Source organism: Salvelinus fontinalis, chromosome 11 (genome assembly GCF_029448725.1).
Source record: "Salvelinus fontinalis isolate EN_2023a chromosome 11, ASM2944872v1, whole genome shotgun sequence".
Taxonomy (NCBI): domain Eukaryota; kingdom Metazoa; phylum Chordata; class Actinopteri; order Salmoniformes; family Salmonidae; genus Salvelinus; species Salvelinus fontinalis.
The window spans coordinates 44,003,921-44,020,146 of NC_074675.1; the positions used below are offsets into that span (position 1 = coordinate 44,003,921).

General features: G+C 40.8%; 1 protein-coding gene across 3 annotated transcripts in view; it reads left to right on the forward strand.

The window, feature by feature from the left end:
* LOC129865765 (protein phosphatase 3 catalytic subunit alpha) overlaps nt 1–16,226 on the forward strand; it is a 130,465-nt gene that overhangs the window by 79,553 nt on the left and 34,686 nt on the right. For all 3 annotated transcript variants that reach the window (XM_055938773.1, XM_055938774.1, XM_055938775.1), the window contains exons 3-6: nt 143–267; nt 2,242–2,353; nt 2,682–2,827; nt 5,669–5,808. In XM_055938773.1, the coding sequence (XP_055794748.1) occupies nt 143–267; nt 2,242–2,353; nt 2,682–2,827; nt 5,669–5,808 (523 nt within the window). The remainder of the gene's footprint in view (nt 1–142; nt 268–2,241; nt 2,354–2,681; nt 2,828–5,668; nt 5,809–16,226) is intronic.

Below are 16,226 nucleotides of genomic sequence, written 5' to 3' on the forward strand. Positions count from 1 at the left end.
AAGAAATGGATATTAAAATTCATATTCATATTTTTTACCGCACAGAAAAACTGCACTTTTAAAGAAGACAAAGAAAATGTTTAGAATGTGAAAGTCAAGAGTTTGTATGACGTCTATTTCCTCCTCTGTGTGTTTCCTATAGTTTGCGGAGACATCCATGGCCAGTTCTTTGACCTGATGAAGCTGTTTGAAGTAGGAGGGTCACCGGCTAGCACGCGCTACCTTTTCTTGGGCGACTACGTCGACAGAGGATATTTCAGTATTGAAGTAAGTGTTTCACCTGTTCTAAGAACATTAAAGGAAAATACCACTCAAAAACTATCTTTTGGTATTTGTTTCTTTAGTCCATTGTTGAAACAGTCCCAAAATGTTTTGCATGTCAACAATCAAGTTTTTAAAATATATACAGTGCATTCGGAAAGTATTCAGACCCCTTCCCTTTTTCCACATTTTGTTACGTTACAGCCTTATTCTAAAATGTATTAAATTAAAACAAATCCCCATCAATCTACACACAATACCACATACTGACAAAGTGAAAACTTTTTTATTTATTTTTTATTTATACCAGTATTTTATTTTATTTATATAAGTATTCAGACCGTTTGTTATGAGAGTCAAAATTGAGCTCAGGTGGATCCTGTTTCCATTGATCATCCTTGAGATGTTCCAACTTGATTACAGTCCACCTGTGGTAAATTCAATTGATTGGACATGATTTGGAAAGGCACACACGTTTCTATATAAGGTCCCACAGTTGACAGTGCATCTAAGAGCAAAAACCAAGCCATGAGGTCGAAGTAATTGTACAAAGAGCTCTGAGACAGGATTGTGTCAAGGACAGATCTGGGGAAGGGTACCAAAAAATGCAGCATTGAAGGTCCCCAAGAACACAGTGGCCTCCATCATTCTTAAATGGAAGAAACTTGGAACCACCAAGACTCTTCCTAGAGCAAGCCATCTGGCCAAACTAAGCAATCGGAGGAGAAGGGCCTTAGTCAGGGAGGTAACCAAGAACCGGACAGAGCTCCAGAGTTCCTCTGTGGAGGAACCCTTCCAAATGGACAACCATCTCTGCAGCACTCCACCAATCAGGCCTTTATGGTAGAGTGGCCAGACGAAAGCCACTCCTCAGTAAAAGGCACATGACAGCCCGCTTGGGGTTTGCCAGAAGGCCCCTAAAAACTCTCAGACCATGAGAATCAAGATTCTCTGGTCTGATGAAACCAAGATTGAACTCTTTGGCCTAAATGCCAAGCTTCACGTCTTGAGCAAACCTGGCACCGACAGCATCATGCTGTATGGATGTTTTTCAGAGCCAGGGACTGGGAGATTAGTCAGGATCGAGGGAAAGATGAACGGATCAAAGTACAGAGAGATACCCATCCAACCTGACAGAGTGTCACGATCGTCTTTTGGAGAGAGTGAGGACCAACATGCAGCGCGTGGAAAATACATCTTCTTTTTATTTTGAAGAAGGAAAAACGAAACAAAACACTTACAAACTAACAAAACAACAAACGACCGTGAAGCTACAAAACGAAAGTGCACACACAAGCTACTAACGTTTAGACATAGACAATTCCCCACAAACAGCTAAAGCCTATGGTTACCTTAAATATGGCTCCCAATCAGAGACAACAATAACCAGCTGTCTCTAATTGAGACCCAATTCAGGCAACCATAGACTTTCCTAAACACCTACACTCAACCATAGACACAGCTAGACAACTATACTAAACATAAACCCAACTACTCTAAATAAACCCCCTAAACCTTACAACCACCCTAGACACTACAAAACCCACAAATTACCCATGTCACACCCTGACCTAACTAAAATAATAAAGAAAACAAAGAATACTAAGGCCAGGGCGTGACACAGAGCCCAAATTTGTAACAAAAACATTTTTAACCTGTTTTTGCTTCGTCATTCTGTGGTGTATTGTGTGTAGGTTGATAAGGGAAAAAACAATGTAATCGATTTTAAATAAGGCTGGAATGTAACAAAATGTGAAAAAAAGTCAAGGGGTCTGAATACTTTCCAAATGCACTGTAGAACTTTCAAAATACAGAAAGTGTCACGGTATGATGCGTTTTGCATAATCCTTTAAGTTAAAGAAGGAAGTGGTTGATGCTTTAGCTTTCGTACATCTGAGACTCCTATTAGTCATTGTGTATTGTATATGTTCTCTGAAAATATGCTAATTAATTTCCTATGTCTTTGTTATTGTCTTCCAGTGTGTGCTGTACTTGTGGGCCTTAAAGATCCTATACCCCAAAACACTATTTTTGCTCCGTGGGAACCACGAATGTAGACATTTAACAGAGTATTTCACATTTAAGCAGGAATGTAAGTGTGGTTTTGAGTTTTTCTTTCTGAAGCATTTTACATTGAACATGACGCTTGACTTTCAAATGTTCACGCGGAAAAGTGCTTCTTGGCATAGTATGAAATCAGATTCTTGCTTTCTCCTTGATATGTATTTACATATGTCAGGGCTATTGCTGTTGGATTCAGGCTTAGAGTATAACCAAAAAATGTTATGTCGTTTGGATGTTTTCTGACACTTTGTTTTAACTTTCCGACCCAGGCCCAGCACACTGCCCTAGTGTGTAAGAGCTAGGGGTGTTTGGCCTGGCAACACTCTTCAGTCCTCGCCCTATTTCCACCCTGACAGGTAGAATTAAGTATTCAGAGCGGGTGTACGATGAGTGTATGGACGCCTTCGACTGCCTTCCCCTGGCTGCCCTTATGAACCAGCAGTTCCTGTGTGTACACGGAGGACTTTCCCCAGAAATCTCAAACCTCGACGACATCAGGAAAGTACGTGATTTCCCAAACTACATTCCTTGCGTGACAAAGCCCAATGCAATATGCTTTTAATTTGTGCCGACTTTGGTACATTTTACACAGACTACTACATTCGGAATGATCTTCTCTTTTTACCTTAAAATCATGAATACTTGGGATATTGAATTGTTTCTATAGTGTATGAATATATCGCATGTATAGTGGCAAGAAAAAGTATGTGAACCCTTTGGAATTAACTGGATTTCTTCATAAATTGGTCATAAAATGAAGTCCAAGTCACAACAATAGACAAACACAGTCTGCTGAAACTAATAACACAAACAATTATACGTGTTCATGTCTTTATTGAACACACTATGTAAACATCCACAGTGTAGGGTGGAAAAAGTATGTGAACCCTTGGATTTAATCAATTGTTGACCCTCCTTTGGCAGCAATAAAACTCAACCAAACGTTTTCTGTAGTTGCGGATCAGACCTGCACAATGGTCAGGAGGAATTTTGGACCATTCCTCTTTACAAAACTGTTTCAGTTCGGCAATATTCTTAGAATGTCTGTGAACCGCTCTCGAGGTCATGCCACAGCATTTTAAATCGGGTTGTGGTCAGGACTCTGACTGAACCACTCCAGAAGGCGTATTTTCTTCTATTGAAGCCATTCTGTTGTTGATTTACTTCTGTGCTTTGGGTTGTTGTCCTGTTGCATCACCCAACTTCTGTTGAGCTTCAATTGGCGGACAGATAGCCTTACATTCTCCTGCAAAATGTCTTGATAAACTTGGGAAATCATTTTTCTGTCGATGATAGCAAGCTGTCCTGGCCCTGACGCAGCAAAGCAGCCCCAAACCATGATGCTCCCTCCACCATACTTTACAGTTGGGATGAGGTTTTGATGTTGGTGTGCTGTGCCTTTTTTTCTCCACACATAGTGTTGTGTGTTCCTTCCAAACAACTCAACTTTAGTTTAATCTGTCCACACAATATTTTGCCAGAAGCGCTGTGGAACATCCAGGTGCTCTTTTGCAAACTTCAGACGTGCCGCAATGTTTTTTTTGGACAGCAGTGGCTTCTTCTGTGGTGTCCTCCCATGAACACCATTCTTGTTAAGTGTTTTACATATCGTAGACTCATCAACAGAGATGTTAGCATGTTCCAGAGATTTCTGTAAGTCTTTAGCTGACACTCTGGGATTCTTCTTAACCTCATTGAGCATTCTGCACTGTGCTCTTGCAGTCATCTTTGCAAGACGGCCACTCCTAGGGAGAGTAGCAACATTTACTGTGGACTGATGAACATCGGGGTTTTAGAGATACTTTTGTAACCCTTTCCATCTTTATGCAAGTCAACAATTCTTAATCTTAGGTCTTCGGAGATCTCTGTTGTTCGAGGCATGATTCACATCAGGCAATGCTTCTTGTGAATAGCAAACTCCCATTTTGTGAGTGTTTTTTTTTTTTTACATCTCCAATCTCGTCTCATTGATTGGACTCCAGGTTAGCTGACTCCTGACTCCAATTAGCTTTTGGAAAAGTAATTAGCCTAGGGGGTTCACATACTTTTTCCAACCTACACTGTCAATGTTTAAGTGATGTATTCAATATAGACAAGAAAAATACAATAATTTGTGTGTTATTAGTTTAAGCACACTGTGTTTGTCTATTATTGTGACTTAGATGAAGATCAGATCAGATCAAATTGTATGACAAATTTATGCAGAAACCCGGGTAATTCCAAAGGGTTCACATACTTTTTCTTGCCACTGTATGGTTTTAACAAGTCATGTCCATGTTTCATTAAAGTGTAATGGATGTTCAGTATAAGAAGGATCATGCATTTTCCCTTGTAACAAACTTTCATTCAAGTGGATTTTATTCTGTGAAAGGCACATCAATTAGGTTTACACAGACCTTGGTTAAAACCTGTTTCATTTCTCCTTTTTGCTTTTCAAGGAAATAGTCTTTACAATTTCTCTTGAAATATTTATTTAGAAAATAAATGACCTTGATAACACACCATGGACTACCTACCTCAAACAAGGCCCCAAACTAACACAGATTTGCAATCTGGCCTTCTGATTAAACCTTTTGAATAATTGGATCCTGCTTTTTCTCAAATTCAATAACGACAATTGGATTTTGTGGCTGCAATCAAATGGTTTCTGTAATAATATCTGCACTATTGAAGTGTCCACTTTGCTACAGTATATACTGTACCAGGCTTGGGGTCAATTCCATTTAAATTCCAGTCAATTCAGGAAGTACAATGATATTCCAATTCAAATTGCAATGATTTGAATTTGGTTTGCTTTCTGAATTGACTAGAATTTAAATGGAATTGATTCCAGCCCTGGTATATACCTTCTCTGAGAAATGTCTGTCATGTGCTTTTGGATGATCACTTTAATTTGTAGCTTTTCATTCCATTTCCCAGGAGGAAGTATTAGTATAGTCAAGATTTAAAATATCTATTCATGTTTCATACTTATAAAAGGCACAAATTGTCATCCAGTCCATCCAATTACATGTTGTGGGTTTCTTTCACACACAGATGTGAGACCCTACCAGCAGTTTTACTGTAACATGCTCTGATGAAGGCATAACTGCCAAAATGCAGTGCCGCCGTTTCCCAATGTTCTTGAACCCGGCATTTCATTTGACGTTTTGCTGTGACCACAGTTGAATGTAGCAAGACTAATTGTCAACTCAAGATCCCTTTCCCATACAGTAGGTATCACTACACCAACTTATTGAGGAAGCTAAACTGACTCCGTTTCCGCATAGATGAGACATTTTCCTGACTGATTGACATTGTCTCTCCCTGTCTCTCCTGACTCTGTGTACCTCTGTCTCTGTAGTTAGACAGATTCAAAGAGCCCCCTGCGTACGGGCCCATGTGTGACCTGTTGTGGTCAGACCCCCTGGAGGACTTTGGGAACGAGAAGAGCCAAGAACACTTCACACACAACACAGTGAGAGGCTGCTCCTACTTCTACAGGTGGGCCGTCACCTCCTTCACAAGCTGCGTAGTGTGAAAAAGAGGCTGTGAATGTATTCATTTATTTGTCATTTAGTTGACAGAGACAGTGCACATTATTAAGAATGTGTGTGTGTGTGTGCGTGTGCGTGTGTGTCTTAACTTGGCTTTTGTAATGGTTGGCCATATCTTGCTTTGTTACCATTGCTGACTTTGTTAAATTGCTGATGTATCATACAATGGACTTGACATGGATCTAGTGTAACACTTCTTGGCTCTACAGTAATATAACCCTCCAAATAAAACAGTTCACTTGTGCCATTGAAGCATCACTGAACCTTCCTTTGCCAAATCCTTCCAACCCACTTTATTCTGACAAATGTTCATCTTCATTCAGTGCCCTTCGAAGCCCCTCAGTCCCTTTTCCACTGTCTGGATCATAGTAGCTTTGTAACCTGCATTTGTCATGGTACCAGGGAAACTGCCTTTTCTCTCATTACTCTGTCGCAAGTGTTTATGTAACACATATATGAACTCCCATTAAATATTTAATGATTTTTTATTTAATCTTTATTTAACTAGGCAAGTCAGTTGAGAACAAATTCGTATTTACAATGATGGCCTACCCCGGCCAAACCTGGACGACGCTGGGCCAATTGTGCGCCGCCCTATGGGACTCCCAATCACAGCCGGATGTGATACAGCCTGGTTTCAAACCAGGGACTGTAGTGATGCCTCTTGCACTGAGATGCAGTGCCTTAGACCGCTGTGCCACTCAGGAGCCCAGACACAGGCAGAGCAAAGAAAGGAAACGCTGGAAGTGCTGCGGGAGCTCACGCTGTCCTGAATGTAATGAACTTGTGCGTTAGCACAGGGCCAGAGTCTTCTCCAAATGTGAGTTTTAGTGCTCCAGTGTCCAGTCATTACAGGTGGACAGACGCCCATTTGATCCTGGCATGCTAGTGGCAAAGCCAGCCTGAAGCAGCCCAAGCTGTCAAATGTTTCTCCTGGGTTAGTGACTGTAGATATGATTCCCCTTAGAAATGCAGTCCATCCAACAGAAAGCAGTGAATTGGGTAGGGTTGTTCTCAAGGCATTACTTAGAATGTGCATATTGATATCATTTGAAAAGAGACTGCATATATCATATTTGTCAGAGACTTATTTTCTGTACCCATAATACCTATTTTAAAGACCTCCTATTTCACAAGCGTACAAACGCCAGGAAGACTAGTGGTCTCTAAAGGTCTTTTCATTTTGTGAAAACAAGGAAGAGTCGCCTTCCCTTGCAAGTAGTAGCTAGCTGGCAGCCTGGCTTGCTGGCTTTAACCTAGCCCAAAGGCCAGCAGAGGGCGATATTGAGTCGTTTCCATTTTACAGTCCGATCACATTGTATTATGCCGGCAATACACGTATCCCCTACGGACCGCTTTGTACCTAAAACATTCTCCATTCAGGCTGAAAAGGTGTCCTCCTTAACTATATTTAATAGTGAGAAGACTGAAAAAATTGGGAAAATATGCATATTTTCTTTATGAAACACCATTTTCCACCACCATGCTAAAGTGGCTAATGCCTAGGAATGTTATTCCCGGTTGTTGCCTATCGCTTTCAGCCAATCAAATTGCAGCAATCTGTTGTTTACCCTTGGCTGAACGCAGTGCACAACATCACGAAGTAGCATTAGCCAAATGGTGTTTCATAAAGGGAGTATGTGTATTTTCCACGTTTTCTCTGCCTTCTTGCCATTAATAGGAAATTGACGCCTTTGCAGCCTGAATGGATAATGTTTTAGGTACAAACCGGTCCACAGGGATACGAGTGTATTTACGGCTGCATACAATGCGTTTGGACGGTAAAATGAAACCATCAATTTCAGTTCAATATCGCCATCTGCCGGTCTTTGGGCTAGCCTTAGCCTGGCTAAAAACATAGCAAGCCAGCTAGCCTTTTTAGCTTCCCACATCGCTATGTGAAGTAATCTGATTTATAATTTTTTTAAATGTGCCCTGGCAAATATTCTTATACTTGCCGGTGTAACCTAACACATTTTCCTAGTTTGATATACTGCTTGTGTATTAATTCCCATATCAGCTAAAAATAGAACATCATGTTTTGTTCACGAGAAAAAAAGCACATGGATTGCTAGGTGGCTGCAGCAGGTTCTACCATTTTAGCCTGTAGTTATTACTATTATACAAAATATATTTTGGGGTGAATTCTTGTTGTTTGGTTTACTGTTTGAACAATAGCTGAGATTACATTTGGTTATCAAAGCAAAATAGGCTAATTTGATGAATAGTGACAACACAGCCTCCACGGCCTGTCTCAATTTTCAGGTAGTAAAAAACCACGTTGAATACCGGTAAACGACATTGCGACACTCCGAATCTTGCTTCTGCGTAGAGCTTGTCTTAAGCTTTATTTATTTTATTTTGATTTAACCTTTATTTCAACAGGGAGTCACAGTGAGATAAGGCAATAGCTAAAGGGGATCCACATAAAGAATGAAGAATTAGTTAATGTATTTTATGTGGGAACAATGATGCTTATTTGCATTCAATATTTGATGTAGGTCAGGACTATGTGATAGCTGTGCATAGATTTGTATATGACCCAACAGTTTGCAGTAAATCAAATCAAATCAAATTGTATTTGTCACATGTGCCGAATACAACAGGTGTAGACCTTACAGTGAAATGCTTACTCACAAGCCCTTAACCAACAATGCAATTTTAAGAAAAAAAAGTGTCAAAGTATTTACTAAAATAAACTGAAGTAAAAAAGAAATAAACACAATAAAAAAGAAAAGTAAATGTTCCTACTTGAGTTAGATTTGTATATGACCCAACAGTTTAATGTAAATGGTCCTACTTGAGTTAGATTTGTATATGACCCAACAGTTGACTGTAAATGGTCTCACTTGACTTATACTGGACAAAAATATAAATGCAACATGCAACAATTTCAAAGATTTTACTGAGTTACAGTTCATATAAGGAAATCAGTCAACTGAAATTAATTAATTAGGCCCTAATCTATGGATTTCACATGACAGGGAATACAGATATCCATCTGTTGGTCACAGATATCTTGAAATAAAGAGAGGGGCGTGATCAGAAAACCAGTCAGTATCTGGTTTTTGCCTCATGCATCGCGACACATCTCCTTCGCATAGAGTTGATCAGGCTGTTGATTGTGGCCTGTGGAATGTTTTCCCACTCCTCTTCAATGGCTGTGTGAAGTTTCTGGATTATGGCGGGAACTGGAACATGCTGTCATACACGTTGATTCAGAGCATCCCAAACATGCTCAATGGGTGACATGTCTGGTGAGTATGCAGGCCATGGAATAACTGGGGCATTTTCAGCTTCCAGGAATTGTGTACAGATCCTTGCGACATTATCATTCTGAAACATGAGGTGATGGCAGCAGATGAATGGGTTGACAATGGGCCTCGGGATCTTGTCATGGTATCTCTGTGCATTCAAATTGCCATAGATAAAATGCAATTGTGTTTGTTGTCCATAGCTCATGCCTGCCCATGCCATAACCCCACCGCCACCATGGGGCACTCTGTTCACAACATTGGCATCAGCAAACCGCTCGCTCACACGACGCCATGCACGTGGTCTGCCGGTTGAACATACTGCAAAATTCTCTAAAGCAATGTTGGAGGCAGCTTTTGGCAGAGAAATTAACATTAAATTATCTGGCAACAGCTCTGGTGAACATTCCTGCTGTCAGCATGTCAATTGCACGCTCTCTCAACTTAAGACATCTGTGGTATTGTGTTGTGTGACAAAACTGCAGATTTTAGAGTGACCTTTTATTGTCCCCATCAGAAGGTGAACCTGTGTAATGATCATGTTGTGTAATCAGCTTCTTGATATGCCACACCTGTCAGGTGGATGGATTATCTTGGGAAAGGAGAAATGCTCACTAACAGGGATGTAAACATATTTGTGCACAACATTTTAGAGAAATAAGTAAGTTTGTTTCAGGTCATGAAACATGGGACCAACACTTTACATGTTGCATTTATAATTGTGTTCAGTGTAGATTTGTACATGACCCAACAGTTTGCTGTAAATGGACCTGCTTGAGTTAGATTTGTATATGTCCCAACAGTTTACTGTAAATGGTCCTGATTGAGTTAGATGTCTGTATGTCCCAACAGTTTACTATAAATGTTCCTGATTTAGATGTGTATATGACCCAACAATTTACTGTAAATGGTCCTGCTCGACTTAGATTTGTATATGACCCAACAGTTTACTGTAAATGGACCTGATTGAGTTAGATTTGTATATGACCCAACAATTTTCTGTAAATGGTCCTGATTTAGATTTGTATATGACCCAACAATTTGCTGTAAATGGTCCTGCTTTAGATTTGTATATGTCCCAACAGTTCACTGTAAATGGTCCTGAGTTAGATTTGTATATGTCCCAACAGTTTACTGTAAATGGTCCTGATTTAGATTTGTATATGACCCAATCGTTTGCTGTAAATGGTCCTGCTAGAGTTAGATTTGTATATGTCCCAACAGTTTGCTGTAAATGGTCCTGCTAGAGTTAGATTTGTATATGACCCAATCGTTTGCTGTAAATGGTCTCGCTTGACTATCTGCCAGACAACAGGGACCCTGTCAGGGAGAGAAATGTCACCCCTGTCACTTGAGAGAGCGTAAGAGAGCTGTGTTGTCGCTCTCGGGTTCTGGCTGCTAGTGATATTTCCATGGTATGCCCCTGCCATCTCTGATATCTCTGATATCTCAGTTACAAGGACCCAGTATACTAAATCCAGTAGGATCGACTATTGACAGAGGGACAGTGATTTAAAGGTGATGGGCACTGTTCAAACACTTAAAATACATCTTTCCTTCCAGGCTTCCTTGAAGTAATCCCTAATCTGGCATTACTGCATGGGTTTTATGGCATATCAGATAAGTGATTACTTCGAGGAAGGAAGGATGCATTTTAAAAGTAATGCAGTGCATTAGGAAATTATTCAGACCCCTTGACTTTTTCAAAATGTTGTTGCGTTACAGCCTTATTCTAAAATGAATTAAATTATTTGTTTTCCTCATCGATCTACACACAATATCCCATAATGACAATTAAAACAGATTTTAAAACATTTTTGCAAATGTATTCCAAATAAAAAACAGGAATACCATATTTACATAAGTATTCAGACCTTTTTTTCCATTGATCATCCTTGAGATGTTTCTAAAACTTGATTGGAGTCCACCTGTGGTAAATTCAATTGATTGGACAAGATTTGGAAAGACACACACCTGTCTATATAAGGTCCAACAGTTGACAGTGCATGTCAGAGCAAAAACCAAGCCATAAGGTTGAAGGAATTGTCCGTAGAGCTCTTACACAGGATTGTGTAGGCACAGATCTGTGGAAGGGTACCAATTAATGTCTGCACCATTGAAGGTCCCCAAGAACACAGTGGCCTCCATCATTCTGATGGGTTCTGACTCCTAAACTTGAAATGTTGTTAATCATTAGGTATCCTATGGAAACGAGGGGTGCTACAGTCTGGTTTCTACACCAGAAGTGAATGGTTATCTGTAGGAGGAATGTATATGGTGTGGTCAATTAAGGGTGGATATGAGACAGAGGCTTGGGGTGTACTGAGTAAAAGAAAGGCAAGCACATGGTTGCAGTCACTGATAAGGGTGAAGAGCTGTGGATTAGTGAGGATTTGGGACCGAGGTCAGGTCAGGTCATATTAAGGGAGAAGGAACAGTTTATTACCCACGTCACTTAACTTCCTGCCTAGCGATAAAGTTTTAATGTTTAGAGGGAAGGAGGAGACTGCACCCAAATGTGAGTGTATATCCTTGTGCTGGTGGAAACATATCTTTGTCTGTTCAGCTTTCTAACACTTTGGGTAAAGAAACTTGGTTTGAGCTTTACCCAAAGTGTTAGCTTTACTCGTCCGTGAGTTTTTACTCGGTTCATTGAGAACCTAACAATTCTTAAATGGAAGAAGTTTAGAAAAACCAAGACTCCTCCTAGAGCTGGCCGCCCAGCCAAACTGATTAATCGGGGGGTAAGGGCCTTGGTGAAGGAGGTGACCAAGAACCCAATGGTCACACTGACAGAGCTGCAAAGTTCATTTCTGGAGATGGGAGAACATTCCAGAAGGACAACCATCTCTGCAGCACTCCACCAATCAGGCCTTTTATGGTAGAGTAGCCAGACGGAAGCCACTCCTCAGTAAAAGGCACATGACAGCCTGCTTGGAGTTTGCCAAAAGACACCTAAAGGAATCTGACCATGAGAAACAAGATTCTCTGGTCTGATGAAACCAAGATTGAACTCTTTGGCCCATGCTGGGGGGGAATGTTTTTCAGCGGCAGGGACTGGGAGACTAGTCAGTATCGTGGGAAAGATGAACGGAGCAAAGACAGAGAGATCCTTGATGAAAACCTGCTCCAGAGCGCTCATAACCTTAGACTAGGGCAAATATTCCCCTTCCAATAAGACAACAACCCTAAGCACACAGCAAAGACAATGCAGGAGTGGCTTCGGGACAAGTCTCTGAATGTCCTTGAGTGGCCCAGCCAGAGCCCGGACTTTAACCCGATCGGCATCTCTGGAGAGACCTGAAAATAGCTGTGCAGCGACGCTCCCCATCCAACCTGACAGAGCTTGAGAGGATCTGCAGAGAGGAATGAGAAAAACTCCCCAAATACAGGTGTGCAAAGCTTGTAGCATCATTCCCAAGAAGACTCGAGGCTGTTATCACTGCCAAAGGTGCTTGAACAAAGTACTGAGTAAAGGATCTGAGTACTTACGTAAATGTGATGTATTTCTAAGAACCTCTTGCTCAGTTGTGCACCAGGGCCTCCCACTCCTCTTTCTACTCTTGTAAAGAGTCCGTTTGTGCTGTTTTGTGAAGGGAGTAGTACACAGCTTTGTACAAGATCTTCAGTTTCTTGGCAATTTCTTTCATGGAATAGCCTCATTTGTCAGAACAAGAATAGACTGACGAGTTTCAGAAGAAAGATCTTTGTTTCTGGTCATTATGAGCCGCTAATCGAACCTACAAATGCTGATGCTCCAGATACTCAACTAGTCTAAAGAAGGCCAGTTTTATTGCTTCTTTAATCAGACAACAGTTTTCAGCTGTGCTAACATAATTGCAAAAGGGTTTTCTAATGATCAATTAGCCTTTTAAAATTATAAACTTGGATTAGCTAACACAATGTGCCATTGGAACACAGGAGTGATGATTGCTGATAATGGGCCTCTGTACGCCTATGTACAGTCGTGGCGAAAAGTTTTGAGAATGACACAAATATTAATTTTCACAAAGTCTGCTACCTCAGTTTGTATGATGGCAATTTGCATATACTCCAGAATGTTATGAAGAGTGATCAGATGGATTGCAATTAATTGCAAAGTCCCTCTTTGCTATGCAAATGAACTGAATCCCCAAAAAACATTTACACTGCATTTCAGCCCTGCCACAAAAGGACCAGCTGACATCATGTCAGTGATTCTCTCATTAACACAGGTGTGAGTGTTGACGAGGACAAGGCTGGAGATCACTCTGTCATGCTGATTGAGTTCGAATAACAGACTGGAAGCTTCAAAAAGAGGGTGGTGCTTGGAATCCTTTTTCTTCCTCTGGCAACCATGGTTACCTGCAAGGAAACACGTGCCGTCATCATTGCTTTGCACAAAAAGGGCTTCACAGGCAAGGATATTGCTGCCAGTAAGATTGCACCTAAATCGACCATTTATCAGATCATCAAGCACTTCAAGGAGAGCGGTTCAATTGTTGTGAAGAAGGCTTCACGGCGACCAAGAAAGTCCAGCAAGCTCCAGGACCATCTCCTAAAGTTGATTCAGCTGCGGGATCGGGGTGGGGCTGCGGGATCATGTGTGTGGTTGCTTCTCAGCCAATGGAGTGGGCTCACTCAGAAATTTGCCTAAGAACACAGCCATGAATAAAGAATGGTACCAACACATCCTCCGAGAGTAACTTCTCCCAACCATCCAGGAACAGTTTGGTGACGAACAATGCATTTTCCAGCATGATGGAGCACCTTGCCATAAGGCAAAAGTGATAACTAAGTGGCTCTGGAACAAAACATCAATATTTTGGGTCCATGGCCAGGAAACTCCCCAGACCTTAATCCCATTGAGAACTTGTGGTCAATCCTCAAGAGGCAGGTGGACAAACAAAACCCCACAAATTCTGACAAACTCCAAGCACTGATTATGCAAAAATGGGCTGCCATCAGTCAGGATGTGGCCCAGAAGTTAATTGACAGCATGCCAGGGCGGATTGTAGAGGTCTTGAAAAAGAAGGGTCAACACTGCAAATATTGACTCTTTGCATCAACTTCATGTAATTGACAGTAAAAGCCTTTGACACTTATGAAATGCTTGTAATTATACTTCAGTATTCCATAGTAACATCTGACAAAAATATCTAAAGACACTGAAGCAGCAAACTTTGTGAAAATTAACATTTGCTACAATAGTCATTTACAACATTAGCAATGTCTACACTGTATTTCTGATCAATTTGATGTTATTTTAATGGGAAGAAAATGTGTTTCTCTTTCAAAAACAAGGACATTTCTAAGTGACCCCAATCTTTTGAACGGTAGTGTATATTTTAGAATAAGGCTGTAACGTAACATCATATGGAAAAAGTCAAAGTGTCTGAATACTTTCCAAATGCACTGTTTGAACAGGGCCCTTGTCAATGGCTGTTGTAGTATAAACACTCAAACAGGATCGGACAGTAAAATTCCAACCCAGGTTAGCTGCTTCCTCCTGTACCCTAGCCCAACAGCCTCCTGGGTTTTCTATGCTTGGCTTAAATTCCTCTGTGGCCTTGGGCTGCATCCCAAATGGCACTACATTTCCCTACATAGTGCACTCCTTTTGACCAGAGTCCTTTATGGGTAGTGCACTATATAGGGAATAGGATGCCATTTGACACGTAGCCTTGTTGTTTTCCCCTAGGCTGGATCTGCCTGCAGGGCTCATTGTAATTGGCAGCACACTGGCATGCTGAGTTTATGGGCCAGCTTCAAGCTCCAGACTAAAAGGAGTACAATTCGCCAATCGGAGAAAAAAGACTCAGTTTAGTCCCTTTTCCTGATTCTGGCAGCTGTGTCTTATTCCAGCACCATAGGACCCCTCATAACTGTTTTACACACATTACTGAGGTGTGAAATTGCATGTTGTTTTGAATGCAGGCCCCATCTTTTCTATCCCACTATAGCCTAGCGGACACTTTGCTGTGTGGTTGTTGCCTAAATATGTTTGGGTTTTTTTAACCATTGATTACTATTTGTGAGTAGCCTAAGCAGGCAATTGCATGGTATTTTAGATGCTTTATGAAAATAGCCCTTAATTGGATTTTGGCTGTACAAATGATTCACAGAGTTTACTGTCAGATTTGAAGTAGACAGGGTGTATGTATTTATTGATTAGTTAGGGACAGTGCACAACTGTTGGATGGCTCACATCTGTGTCCCAGAAGAGATGTCAAATGCTTTCAGCACAAAATGTATTTAGTCTTCTGAGCAATACCTAGCAACATCATCTGCTAAACAGTGACAGGTGCATGGAAAGAAATAATGGATTCAAATAATGAATCAAGATGGATATCAGATGCACACTTTTTATTATCCTCGAAGCAATGCGATCACACCACAAAGAAACCGTACACACACTTTGGCAATGTTCCTCCGTAATTCGTATTTTCTGTTCTCATGTGACCAGTAACAGAATGAACTTATACCTAGACCTATTTCTATGTTTACTTCCACCTTGAGTGACAAAACAAAGTACTCTTAGCTGAGAAGCCTGATGTGTAACTGTGCCACTCAAAGCGTATCCTGTTACCCGTCTAACAAGGACATGTGAATTGAGACATATTTGTTTACTTTTAGTGAAGTGAGAGTTTATGTTCTCTTGTTTACTTTTTGTCCTGGATATTAACTGTAGGGTGAGGACATTGGATGTTACCAGAAGTGCCCAGTGGCCAGAAGTGCAAGGCTTCACAAAAAAAATCCATCTACCTATCACACAAAGCAGTAAGCTACCCTCTAGCTCCAGAAGCATTCAGCAATGGAGACTCGTACCGAGCAAAGAGCATGACCATTGTTATGCAAATTAGCTGTATCCAGCAACAAGCACTTGCGTTTAGCGTCCTGCACAGAGCTAAAGATCTCACGTACGTCACGTATTTCCTAATGTACAGCTGATGTGTATTTTTCTCAAAGTGAAATGGTTGATTATTTGTAACCTACAATAAAATACAAACATGAATAGGTTGCACAATGAGTGGGGTTCTTTGAACGATTTGTAAACAGTCTTAGAATATTGCATGTTTATCCTTGGATGGCTCTCATGTGACATCAGCTGTTCATGGAATAGCCTTTAGAA